Source organism: Rhinopithecus roxellana, chromosome 13 (assembly GCF_007565055.1).
Source record: "Rhinopithecus roxellana isolate Shanxi Qingling chromosome 13, ASM756505v1, whole genome shotgun sequence".
Classification (NCBI taxonomy): Eukaryota; Metazoa; Chordata; class Mammalia; order Primates; family Cercopithecidae; genus Rhinopithecus; species Rhinopithecus roxellana.
The window spans coordinates 94,779,908-94,793,445 of record NC_044561.1 but is presented as its reverse complement, the minus strand read 5'-3'; the positions used below and the strand labels follow the sequence as shown (position 1 = coordinate 94,793,445).

At 36.2% G+C, this 13,538-nt stretch overlaps 1 protein-coding gene across 3 annotated transcripts in view; it reads left to right on the top strand.

Moving 5' to 3' along the window:
- Window positions 1–13,538, top strand: part of PLCB1 (phospholipase C beta 1) — a 587,065-nt gene that overhangs the window by 370,395 nt on the left and 203,132 nt on the right. For all 3 annotated transcript variants that reach the window (XM_030915597.1, XM_030915595.1, XM_030915596.1), the window contains exon 21: window positions 741–850. In XM_030915597.1, coding sequence (XP_030771457.1) covers window positions 741–850 — 110 coding nt within the window. The remainder of the gene's footprint in view (window positions 1–740; window positions 851–13,538) is intronic.

The following is a 13,538-nucleotide window of genomic DNA, read 5'->3' as shown; positions in this document are numbered from 1 at the left end:
GTTATCCATTACAACAGATGTCTAGGTCTGTACACTGAATTTGTCTTCCACCAGTTTTAGAATGCTGATTCTTTTCATGGATGACATCCTAAATTTAAGGAATTAACCAAGAATCATAAACATAAATGCTTATAGTGCCAAGTAGCTTGGGTGTAGGACACTGGGGAGTACTGGAGACCATGGTAAGCTTGTGGCACATGGTCCATCCAAAGCTGCCAGCCATAACTCATTCCAGCTAGGCATTGCCATTCAAATGATAACTATATTACCAAATCATTGGGTTATCTCAACAGTCCGGAAAGCAGGCTTTTTGTGTGAAATGTCTCCATTTATGAAACATCACTTGGGCCAAATAGGACAATTGTGTGGGCCATTGCTGGAATGGATAGGCCCCTCAAAAAGAAACTAAAGAATCAAGAGTATTGAAGGATCCTGAGTTGTAGCCTGCCTGTCCAGTTTGACTCTCAGAACTAAACTCTTAATTTGTCTCTTCCTGAAGTTTCAACAGAGTCCTAACCCTTGTCCATGTTCAAAGTGTTGATTAGAGGAGTAGATAGTTGTATGGGTAGATGGAAGAATGGAAGATGGATAATGACTGGGTGGATGGATGGATGGATGGGTGGGTAGATGGGTGATGAATGAATGCATAGACTGATAGTCAGACAGATGAGTAAGTAGATGAATGATGGATAATCAATACCTCCAGGACCTTTGATCTAAAATGTCTCTTCCCTATTTAGATGTCATTGAAGCTTTATCAAACCCAATCCGGTATGTGAACCTGATGGAGCAGAGAGCTAAGCAATTGGCTGCTTTGACACTGGAAGATGAAGAAGAAGTAAAGAAAGAGGTGAGAGGGTGTTTTAATCTCACATACAGCATTAAGCATGATTTCCACACCTACTTGTTGGCTTTGTCTAGGTAATATCACATACCTCAGGAGAAGAAATAGCACATTGGAACACTTTCATGGAGTTCACATCATGTCACAGAACATCTTGATGATTGCCTTAAATTTTTCACATTTCATTTTCTTTTCGTGTTCTGTGGATACCACGAGCATCTTATCTTGTGATAAAATTAAACTGTACACATCTTGCTATTTCCATTGAAACTTTCTACATGATTTCATGCCAATTAAAGGTGATAACGGCACTTAAAAAGGAAGATAATCATCAAATCATTTAGGGTTTCCCTTTGTCTTTAATGTAGTATGCAGGATTTTCAAAGTGCCTTTCTGATTTTTTATAATACATAAAATATTTAACGCAATACCTGGAAAATAGTATGAGCCATGAAGAGTCTACTATCATTATTAGATAGTTTATTTACATATTATAATGTATGTCCTCCAAATAATTGATATATTATTCCAAATTAGATGTCACAATGCAAAGCATAATTAAGGGAGGATCTAAAAATAGTAGAAATGAAGTTTAAAAATATAAAGCTTATATGTAGACTGGCAGTCTTTTTGCTTTTAAAAAAGTGAATTATAACTTGATTATTAAAGGTGACACTAATATTAAAAATAGTGATAAAATTTTGCTATTTTCAAATTTTATTCAGAGGAAAAACTTGAGAAAAAAGATAGAAAATGGAGAACTGTCAGTATTGGGGGAAAAAACCTTGAAAATTGTTTTAATAACTATAACTAATAGTTATCCATTAAATAGTTCATTTAAATAGTCTATTAAAGTTGATATTGTTCATTAAGTAATGCTTTTCTTATTTCAAAAGCATTCTAGATTTATCATAGAAAATTTAAAACATAAAAATGACAAAAGAAAACAACAAAGAAATCAACTGTAATTCAAATATACCATCCACTCAGAGATAGCCACAGTGAATGTGCGGTGTATACATATCTAGCCTTTTTATGCACAACTGTTACTCTTTCATAAAATAGGATAATATTCACAGTTTGTGTTGTAAGTGAAAATAAAAGTATTAAGTATCTCATTGTCCATGTCATTAAATATTCTTCTATGACATGACTTTTAATAACTCATAGCCTTCTATCATATAGCTCCACTATAATTTAATTACTAAGCCCCCAATTATTGGGTATTTGCAATGCTGCACTATTTTATTTTATTTTATTTTATTTTATTTTATTTTATTTTATTTTATTTATGGGTACGTAGTTGGCATATATGTTTTGGGGTGCATTTGATATTCTGATACAGGCATACTGATTTTTGTACACTGATTTTTAATTCTACAACTTCACTGAATGTTCATCAGTTCTAATAGCTCGTTGGTGGAGTCATTCGGTTTTTCCAAATATAAGATCATATCATCTGCAAACAGGAATAATTTGACTTTTTCCAATTTGGATGCCCTTTATTCATTTTCTTGTCTAATTGCTCTACCTTGGATTTCCAGTACTATGTTGAATAATAGTGGTGAAAGTGAGCATCCTTGTCTTATTCCAGATCTCAGAGAAAAAAGGCTTTCAGTTTTTCTTCATTCAGTGTGATACTAGCTGTTGAACTGTTATATATGGCTTTCATTGTGTTGATATATGTTCCTTCTATACCCAGGTAGGGTTTTTTTGAGAGTTTTTACCAGAAGGGATGTTGAATTTTATCAAATGCTTTTTCAACATAAATTGAAATGATCATATGGGTTTTTTCCCTTCATTCTGCTGATATGATGTATCACATTGATTGATTTGCGTATGTTGAACCATCCTTGCATCTCTGGGATAAATCACACTTGGGAGAATAATAGCTCAGCCGCTTGCTTGTGGTGGGCAACTTCTGTGTTGCAGTTCATGCTCCCAAGCGCCCTGTGGCATCAGCCTGAGACTGGAGTTTGCCTGAGGCCATATTTCGACTTATCTTCTTTCTTGTCTTAACCTGTTTGCCTCACCTCCCTTCAGTTTTTTCCTGAGACCATTCTCTCAGTAACTCATGTGCTCAAGAATCCTCATGTCCACTTCTGCTTCTAGGGAAACCAGCAATGCTAAGTAGCTTGCTGTTTTATAAATAAACACAAGAATGAGTTCTCTTTCTGAATTAATTCTTAATTAGTTAATTAAGACTTTAAATATTGGGCAACACTTACATCTTTCATTCTGATATTTCTTCAACGATAATAGTGCTTTTTCTCTTTTCCATGACCTTTAAAAGATTAAGGCTATTCTATGAGTCTCTCATTTTACTCATATGGACATCAATATGAAATTAATTTCTCTCTTTGGAAATCCACCAAAGGTTCTCAAATTCTTTTCTCTTTTTCCTGCTTTACTTAATAGCATATTTAATAAAGTATAATTAAAGGTAAGGATAATTTACATAGATATAAATAAATCACTGTTAATAGCATTCTTCTCTAAATAGAAAACAGGACCTATTAGGTACAATGCATATTACCTGAGTGGCAAAGTTATCTGAATACCAAACCCCATGACACACCTATAAAACAAACCCTCGTGTGTACCCCAAACCTAAAATAAAAGTTAAAAAAAAAAAAAAGGAATGTCTTTTTTCAACTGGATTTATTTTATTCTATAAGAAATAGAGGTTAAATGACAGCATTTTCAAGTGAAATTACATGTATTTTTGGTATTTAGAGGAAATACTTTTTAGATTATCAACTTTAACCCATTAGTTAGCCATTGTGCCTAAGGAATAAGCACTTGCTTCAAGAGAACATTTCAACACTACCATATTTCAGCCTACTTTTTATGTTGTCTGACATACACGTTCTTGTGAGTGAGCTGAAATTTATCTAAAATTGTTTGCAAATATTAGCTGGCTGTGCTGATACATGCCTGTAATCCCAGCTACTCGGGAGCCTGAGGCAGGGGAATTGCTTGAGTCCAGGAGACAGAGGCTGCAATGAACTATGAATGCACTACTATACCCTAGCCTGGGCGACAGAGACCATGTCTCTTAAAAATAAAATAAAATAAAATAAAATAAAATAAAATAAAATAAAATAAAATAAAATGAGATAAAATTGTTTGTAAATATTTCCTAATTCAGTGTATGAAATATTGAGTATAGTAATTGAGCTAAAGGTCTCATAATGGAACATTTTCCTAATGGTGCTTCAGAGAGACAATTTCTGTAATGACTAGGGGAAAATGTCACTCTAAAGAATGGGAGACATAAGGCCTTTGAGATTGTAGGACTCTTTTTACAAATTGATGTCCTTTGAAAACCTTATCTTTGCATCATCAAAAAGTTATTTCAGGAGAATAAAATGTACAAAACTACGGAAGTAGTTTCAAGTCACTCTTATTTTTGTTGTTCTTCTCTTAAAGGTGAGCAGAAAGCATTTTTAGAAATGTATAATATTGTTTAAACTTGGACAGTATTTGGACAGTTTTCAGTTTTAGAAATAATTTTAGAGGCATTGAATCACATAGACCCTGTACTGGTCTAATAGAGAAAATACGATTTTTTTTCCTTTGACATATCTAAACTCTTAACTGGCCTCATTTTTACAACTCAAGAAACAAAAAATCATTTGCCCTTAACATGTAATGCTAGGAAAGAAAAGTCATTTCACACTTTGAGCACCAGTGTGTCTTTTTTCTTGTCTTGAAACAATGTAAGTTTGTTTGAATGATGCCATTGAAAATAAGTAACTGTGGTTTTCTCTAAAGAAAATTCTATCTAGGACATGGCAGGCACTGGAGACACTATTTTAGCAGCAAAGACTTTTTTAGTATCATCATGTTAATGTGATGCTTCTAAAGGTCATTTCTATTTGAACATTAAAAACTTCATTGGACTGCAAAATATTACCAGGTTTTTAATAGTCTTATAAATTATCTTCCTAGAGTAATTTATAAACCAAATAGAGAAGAAAGTGGAATTTTCCCCCATGATTTGAACAATAGATATTCATATCAGATAAGGCAAAAATATATTATTCAGATTCTATTATACATATATTATGTGTATAATATATATTAGTTACATATTGTCTGAATAATGGTTGGAAGTGAAGGAATAATAAAGATTTGTTATTGGAATTGTTTTGTCTTTGTAAATTCAGAGTGGTAGATTAGTCAAGTTGTAGAATAAGTGCCTCACTGAATCCTAACAAGGTGTAACATTCACAGTTAATTCCTCTAAATAAAAAGTCATGTAGAAAAATTGTAAAACATAGTAAAGTAAAGAAATAAAAATTTAAAACCCTCTAATTCTGCAAATACTGTTAACATTTTTAATGTATATCCTTCTAGCACGTTTCCTGTGTGAATTTTCATTTGTTTATTTTTTGAGACAAAGTCTTGCTCTGTCGCCCAGGCTGGAGTGCAGTGGCATGATCTCGGCTCACTGCAACCTCTGCCTCCCGGGTTCAAGTGATTCTCCTGCCTCAGCCTCCTGAGTAGCCAGGACTGCAGGCACTCACCACCACACCCGGCTAATTTTTATCTTTTTAGTAGAGACAGAGTTTCACCATGTTGGCTAGGCTCCTCTTGAACACCTGACCTCAGGTAATCCACTTGCCTCGGCCTCCCAAAGTGCTGGGGTTACAGGCGTGAGCCCCCGTGGCTGACCTCTATGCACATTTTTAAAAGTAATTTTTTAAATGTTTTACAGACCGAATAATGTAATTACAGAGATGCCTAGTGAAATATCATAACACATTTTTTCTTTTCTATCTTTAAAATACCTATAAAAGGAAAAAGTAAATATCTCATACATTTATTAGGAAATATTTTGTGATAGTAATCTCATAAATGCAATATTTGAAAGTGACTTTTTTAATGTTAGAGAAGTAAAGAAAAAATAAATATAATGAGCAGTTACTGAGTGCTTACTGTATATCTGACACTATATTGAGCCCTTTATTTTATTTTTCTTTGATCAAGACAGGGTCTCAATGTGTTGCCCAAGCTAGTCTTCAACTCCTAGCTCAAGCAATCCTCCCACTTCTGCCTCCCAAAGCACTGAGATTACAGGGGTGATTCACCGTGCCTGGCCATGAAGCTTTTACTGTATTCACTCACTTAAGTCTTAAAACCTCCAGATGTCCTAATTACCATTATTTCCATTTAACAAATGAAGAAACTAAGGCACTGAGGAGTTAAATTGCTTGCCTGTGCCACACTATTAGTAAAGAAAAGAGTTAGGACTGAAATCCTAACTACAAGGATTGGGTTCTACAACTCATCTTCCACATCAGCACTTCTCCACCTTAAGTGTGAAGACCAGGGCATCGTGATAAAATGCTGATCCTGATTCACTGGGTCTGGGGTAGGGCCTGGGACTCAGCCTCTCTAATAAGCCCCCAAGTGATGGGGTATTGCTGGTCCTTGGAGCACAGTTTAACAAGCATCTTCACCACACATGCACCACCTCTGTAACAAAGCTGTAATTTTCTGGTAACCTTTAGCAAGGATGGGCCCTTCATTCATCTTTCTGTCCTCCGTAGCAGGTTACCTGAATGAGCGAGCACAGAGTATAAGACCTTTACCTTAAATAGTAACATCTTTTGATTGAATTTTTGGTTGAATGTCAAGAATTTTCCCCCTTTAATCACTGGATGTTGTCAGAACTTATTCTTCAGAAAGTTAGGTTTATCTTTGTGAGTTCTATTTGATTGGTTTGTGCATTGGCTGGCCAAAATACATATCCCTCCACTTGGAAGTTACGAAAGCTGTATTCATTTGCCAAGCATTCATTTCCATACTTGGGAAAGTTGTCGTCTAAGACAGAGTCCCTGACACTACAAACCTTACCCAGCCCTCAAGGCCAAAAATGTTCACAAGAATTCCCAACATCGTCTGTGTTTGCATCCTGCAAGTAAAAGTGTGTGAGTGGTCTTTGTGTAATACTGATGTTGAAAAGGAAAAGTTGTTTGGTAATACTAAACGTTTATTTATTCCAAAGGGCCTACTTTTTATACTGTCTGACTCACATGTTCTTGTGAGTGAGCTGAAATTCATCTAAAATTGTTTGCAAATATTAACTGAGTGTTCTAACACATGCCTATAGTCCCAGCTCTCCGGGGCCTGAGGCAAGAGAATCGCTTGATTCTCTAGAAGGCAGAGGCTGCAATGAGCTGTAAATGCACTACTGCACCCTAGCCTGGGTGACAGAGATCATGTCTCTTAAAAATAAATAAAATAAAATAAAATTATTGGTAAATATTTCCTAATTCAGTGTGTGGCCCCAATTTGATTATTTGAATAATGATATGAATTTCACCAATAAAATAATGTGACATCAATAGAATCCAAGGTAGTGCTTTCATAAGGTTACAATGTTTTGCCCCAGGCCTTGGATACCATTTAATTATTCAAAACAGAAGTTTGATATTTCATTCACAATTAAGAACTTGACACTAAAATCAAAGATGAGATTTACAGCTCATTTTGGATTCTCTTTAAATAAACTTCTTCCTCCTTCAAATCTTCCTCCTCAAATAATAAATTTGCAAGGTATTAATTTATAGAAACAATAGTTTATCAAAATCCCTGAACTTTAAAGCATCCAATACAGTAAAAAGGAAAGGTTTTCCTTTAAATAATGACACCATCTCTTTCATTTCAATACTGTACAGATTTGGCATTCACAATGCACTTCCATTGGATGCCTTGGATAAAACTGGGTGCTAACCAGGAAAACCATAGTAATCCTCATTTTTAGAGAAGGGAACAATTGCTCATTATGGTAGAGTGATTTGGTGCCTAATGTCAATGGCCAATAAGTTGAAGAACTAGGGTCTTTTAAAATAAGTATCAAGAAAAGACCATTCATTCACGTGACTTGAAACTGGTCAATGATTGGTTCAATTCAACTGCTTTTGCAAATATCTTCCATAAAAATTTCTAAAATTTCAGTGGATTCTAATGGGGGACTTTGGATTCATCTGCCTAAAATAGGGATGAGTACAGTAACTTAAATATCCATGTCATGTCCAATTATAAAATCATGGCTCTCAATTAATGAAGTTTTTCACTCTGCTTTAGAGCAGGGCTTCTCAAATTTTAATTTGCATACAGGTGTAGGAAATGGTGGGGGTGTAGGTCAAAGGATACAAAGCAGGAAATATGTAGGATGAACAAGTAAAAAAATCTAGTGTACAGCATGAGGACTGTAATTAACAATCGTGTATTATAGTCAGAATTTTTTCTAAATGAATAGATTGTAGCTGTTCCTGCCACAGGGGGACAAAATGGGTAACTGTGTGAGATGGTGGATATGTCTTTTGTTCCCTTATAGTAACCATTTTACTGTATGTAAGTATCTTATAACACATTGTATGTATTGAATATACACAATAAATTTTTTTTTTAAAGGTGCATACAGATCACTTGAGAATCTTGTTACAATGCAGATTCAGATTCAGTGGGTCTGTCATAGATCACAAAACACTGCATATTTAACAAGCTTCCAGGTGATGCTTATGGCCCATGGACCATATTTGGAGTAGCAGGGCTCTCAAACTTTAGCATGTACCAGACTCACTCAGATGGCTTCCTAAAACACAGATTGATGGGCATCATAGTCAAAGTTTCTGATTCAGTAGGTCACTGAATGGGGTGGACCCAAGAATTTGCGTCTCTAACAATTTAAAGTGAAACTGATGCTGGTCTAGGGACCACACATTAAGAACTGCTGCTTTGAAGTCCTGCATCTTTCTTTCACGAGAGTGTGGCTCTCCCCAGATGAAACCCATTAATTCCATCCACTCTAAAATGTCAGCTTAATCACAGAAACCTGGGAAGGGCTCCAGGAGACACTTTTTCTGGGAATTATCCAGAATTTGTCCTGTGAGCGATTGACCGTAGTCCTTACCAAATGATTTGACTTAATTAATTTCAAAGATATATTTCTACAAAATTAATGTAAAGAGTTGTTGGTCTACTAACTTTTAAAAAGAGAAATCCATGATTTCTACCTAACAGCCAAGGGTTTAATCCTTCTGATTTCTTTGGAAACTGTATCAAAACACTTCTAATAAATTAAAGTTGGTAGGAATTTTTTATATACATATATATGAAAGTTTATATATGTAACATATATAAATGAGCCAGCAGAGCTATGTTCCTTTACCCTTTTATAGACTTCTGAATAACCTGCTGCTATTATGCATTAAATACAAACTTTTTACAGACAGCAGAAAGCAGCATCTTCACTCTTTTCATTCATTGATGTATTCATTCATTCAAAAAATTTTTTTTTATTTTAGCCTAACATTTAGGTGGTTCTTTACTTTCAGGACTTAGCCATTAATAGTATAGCTATTTATTGTATACTAGCAGGAAAATTAATGTGAATTCATTCATTCATTCATTCAATTAAAAAAAAACACAGAACTATGTGTCAGTCACTCTCATGGCCCTTATATGTGTAATGCTGAGTAAAATCAGACGCTCTCATAGCCCTTACAACTTGGAGGAAGAGAGTGACATTATACAATTTATACATCTATATGTAAAATTGCAGCTGTTACTAATGTTCAACAAAATGATACCATGCGAGTGCTGATGACTCATGCGAGTGCTTATATGATGACACGGCCATACTGTGTCAAGATTCACTTGAATCCATGCTCCAGTTACTGCTGGAAGAACTTGCTGGACATTAACTGTGCAAAACACCAAAAGTGCTTTACTTGGTGTTAATGAGGAAGTCAACAGATGAATTTATCCAGTTCCTTAAAGCTGTCTCTTGCTTCTAACTCACACTGGTAGACTCTTCAAAATTAGGAGTTTTTACATATTTCATTATGAAAAATTCTAAGCTAACATTGAAAGAACTGTATAAGGAATACCTATATGTCAGCCACCTGGATTCCATAATTAAAATGTTGATGCTTTCACTTGATCACATATAAATCCCTCTATCCATTTATCATCCATCTTAGTTGAATATGATGCATTTTAAAGTAGGTTGCGAACATCAGTATACTTCACTCCTAAACATTTGGGAGTGCATACAGCAGGATGAAGTTTGTAAGAATGATTCTGAATTTCTTAGAAATAGGAGGCAGATGCATAATCTAATTTCATTCAAGTAATAGAAATTTAAGGTACAATTTGTACTCATGTTTAAAGAAGCTCCTCCTTAAGGGAAAGGCTGGCTCTAACAAAGCTACTTTATGACAATATTTGTCCTCAGTGGAGTAGATTCCTGCATGATGAAATTATGAGACTCACCCTAATATGATGGAAAAACTGATGGCCTTGCCTCTTACCCATGTGGTGCCCATCCAAAGGAAGATGCTGTCATCCTACTCAGCTACACAGAAGGAACTGCACTCTTTAGATGACTCAGACGAGGAAAGCAAGATCCAACACCTCTAATAGCCCAGTAACACATATGACATTTGAAAGACCCTTCACTTACCATGTTAGCCATTCAGTTAAATCCTCCAAATCCTAATTCTCTGCTGCTTAGCCATCAGATCCAAACTTTCAATGCCCAGGATGGAAATCTTTTCAACCAGTACATCAAATAGCTTTTCCTCCTTCTATAAAACTTATAAAGATGATCTTTTCAGTTACCCTTTTACTGCTCTATCTGTATTCTATTTTCAATGCACTTCTGTTCATTTTGGAATTAGGAAGCGTATAAACTCTTTTTATATTTAATTTTAACATTCAAGAAGTTAGGCATATTTTGAAGAAAAAGATATTGCAATGATTCCATTTAACCACTAGAGGGCAGGAACTTACTTCTGTGGTTCATGGTTCATGCTGCCTTTTTTTTTTTTTTTTTTTTTTTTGCTACCCACCTGACCAAAATCTAGCTAATGCAACTAAAGTACTACTACCTTCTGAACCTTCTTTCCTTGATATTTGCTTAATTGGAATTTAAGTCTTTGAGTCAAATTAAGAAAATTGGCATTCGTAGGTTCTGTTTCTATCACAATTTCCAGTACCAGATTTTTATTCACTCATGTAAACAAGTAATGGGGGAGAAATAAAGTATTGCCTTCTGCTGATTCTCTTGAGTGGGATAAGGAATTTGGTTTTTGCACTCTGGCTTACAGATTCGTATAGTGGGAATTATTCGATCTTTCAATCATAATATCAGAAAGTTCAATTTTAGTATTGTACTCCTATAGGTGCTTTTTTTCATTTTTCAGCCATTGTTTTGCTTAACTTATTTAACTTTGTATATACAGATGCCTTTTTAGTGCAACAGGGTAGTTCTTTGAGAATTATGTTTACATGTATACATCTCTATCTCAGCAGCAAGTTATTTTTACAGTTTCTTAAGCTGCTGTTATCATAGAGTGGACTGATGCAGTAGAAAAATTTAATCTTTACCATGTAGTACATATTCAAGTACTTGCTCACAGTTTCCTGTGTGACCTCTGGCAAGTTACATGACTTTTAATAAAGGTTTTAGTAAAGACTTCTAATAACACTTCCGATTTTTTTGCTATGTTATGGTGCTGTGAGTGTTGCCTACACTGACTGGCTGTGAAAGAGCCATTGTATATAACAGTGTCTAACCCAGGATGACCTACAGCCACTTCTAATTGCAGTGTCCATTCAGTAAAGGTAGTCAATTAAATTTGTATCTCTGGGCCAGGCGAGATGGCTCACATCTGTAATCCAGCACTTTGGGAGGCTGAGGCAGGCCGATCCCTTAGGATCCAGAGTTCGCGACCAATCTGGCCAACATGGTGAAACCCCATCTCTACTAAATATACAAAAATTAGCCGGGTGTGGTGATGCATGCTTGTAATCCCAGCTACCCAGGAGGCCGAGGCAGGAGAATCACTTGAACCCAGGAGGTGGAGGTTGCAGTGAACCAAGATCGCACTACTGCACTCCAGTCTGGGTGACAGAGTGAGATTCCATCTCAAAAAAAAGTTTACAGCCATTAGCAAAAAAGTTTAAACATCAGTCACATACATTTGTTATTAAAGAATCTTACTTAACTCAGGTGTCCCCAACCAGCACTGGTCCGTAGCCTGTTAGGAACTGGGCTGCACAGCAGGAAGTGGCAGGTGGGCAAGCAAGCAAAGCTTCATCTGTATTTATAGTTGCTCCCCATTGCTCAAATTACCCCCAGAGCTCCGCCTCCTGTCAGATCAGTAGTGGCATTCGATTCTCATGGGACTGTAAACCCTATTGTGAACTGCACATGTGAGGAATCTAGGTTGCACACTCCTTATGAAAATCTAATGCATGATGATCTGTTACTGTTTCCCATCACGCCCAAATGGTACCATCTAGTTGCAAGAAAACAAGCTCAGGGCTCCCACTGATTCTACATTATGGTGATTTGTATAATTATTTCATTATATATTACAATGTAACAATAATAGTAGAAATAAAGTACACAATAAATACAACGCACTTGAATCATACTGAAACCATCCCCCCAGTAACCTCCTCTCCCCCTGGTCCATGAAAAAATTATCTTCCATGAAACTGGTCCTTGGTGCCAGAAAGGCTGGGGACCACTGACCTAACTTGTATATAACATTTGTCTCCAGAAAATCATAAGAGGTCCCTGGCAAGAATCAGTCTATGCAAGGATCTCCAAATTCCTTAGCCCAGTATTTAATGTCCTCATTACTGACCCTCTTCTCTATGCCTTTGCTTGGGCACTGGGGCGAGAAGGTAAGGAGTTGTGGGCTGCAGACTAGTTGGCTCCTGGCCCACTGAGTTCCCAGCACAGCCCTGTCCCTTCAGCATTGCTAAGGATGCATGGCTCACTCTTGCACCATCTCAGAATCCCAGGCAAACTCTGCTCCTCCTGGCAGAGGGTACAGATTGGCAGCTTCTGGGCCAAATGCAGTCTGAAGATGTGCTCTGTTTGGCCTCTCAGTGACTGGAAACTAGGGGAGTTCACTCAAAAATTTAGTTTTTCCATTTTTCTCAAAACCTGGGCAGCAATAGGCTAAAAATGAACAGCAGCAACTGCCCCATTTATAGGCTGTCTCTCTCCTGCTCTGGACATGACCTCACTTTGCCCTATTGCGGGTAAGTCCACTTCACTGGTTTCTATCACTTCCATTAACTGCCTATTACTCTACAGTGTGAATAGTATCCTTAGGGATTGTGAGACATCTCCAGGTGTGACACCTGGACTAAGCATTTCTCCAAAGCCTACTTCAAAGTCCAGCACCAACCCTTGGTGACCCCTTCATCCCCAACTAACCAGAAAGTATTTGCCTGAATGTTTACTTAACATTTATCCACTTTTAAAAATATCTTTGATTTTATATTTTTCATCCATTTTTGGAAGGCGGAGTCTTTGTCTCACGTGCCCTTAATAAGCAGAGATGTATTTTTTCCTTTATTTGACTCAAATTGACAATTGAACATGGTTTCCCAAGGGTGTACAGCTATATGGAGTATCTGAAAACTCAACACAAAGCTAAAAATAAACTTGTTGGATCCAGTTTGAATGCACCTCCAGCCTAATACTCAAGACACTAATTTTAGTTGCCAAAAAAAAAAAAAAAAGCCACCATTATTACTTTCACAGAAGCTGGTTTTCCCTGACTTCCATTCTTTCCTCCATCAAAATTTTCTTTTTTTCTATCCTTATTCAGAGGGCTAATTTTAGTGAACTGTCACATTGGGAAGAATCTGG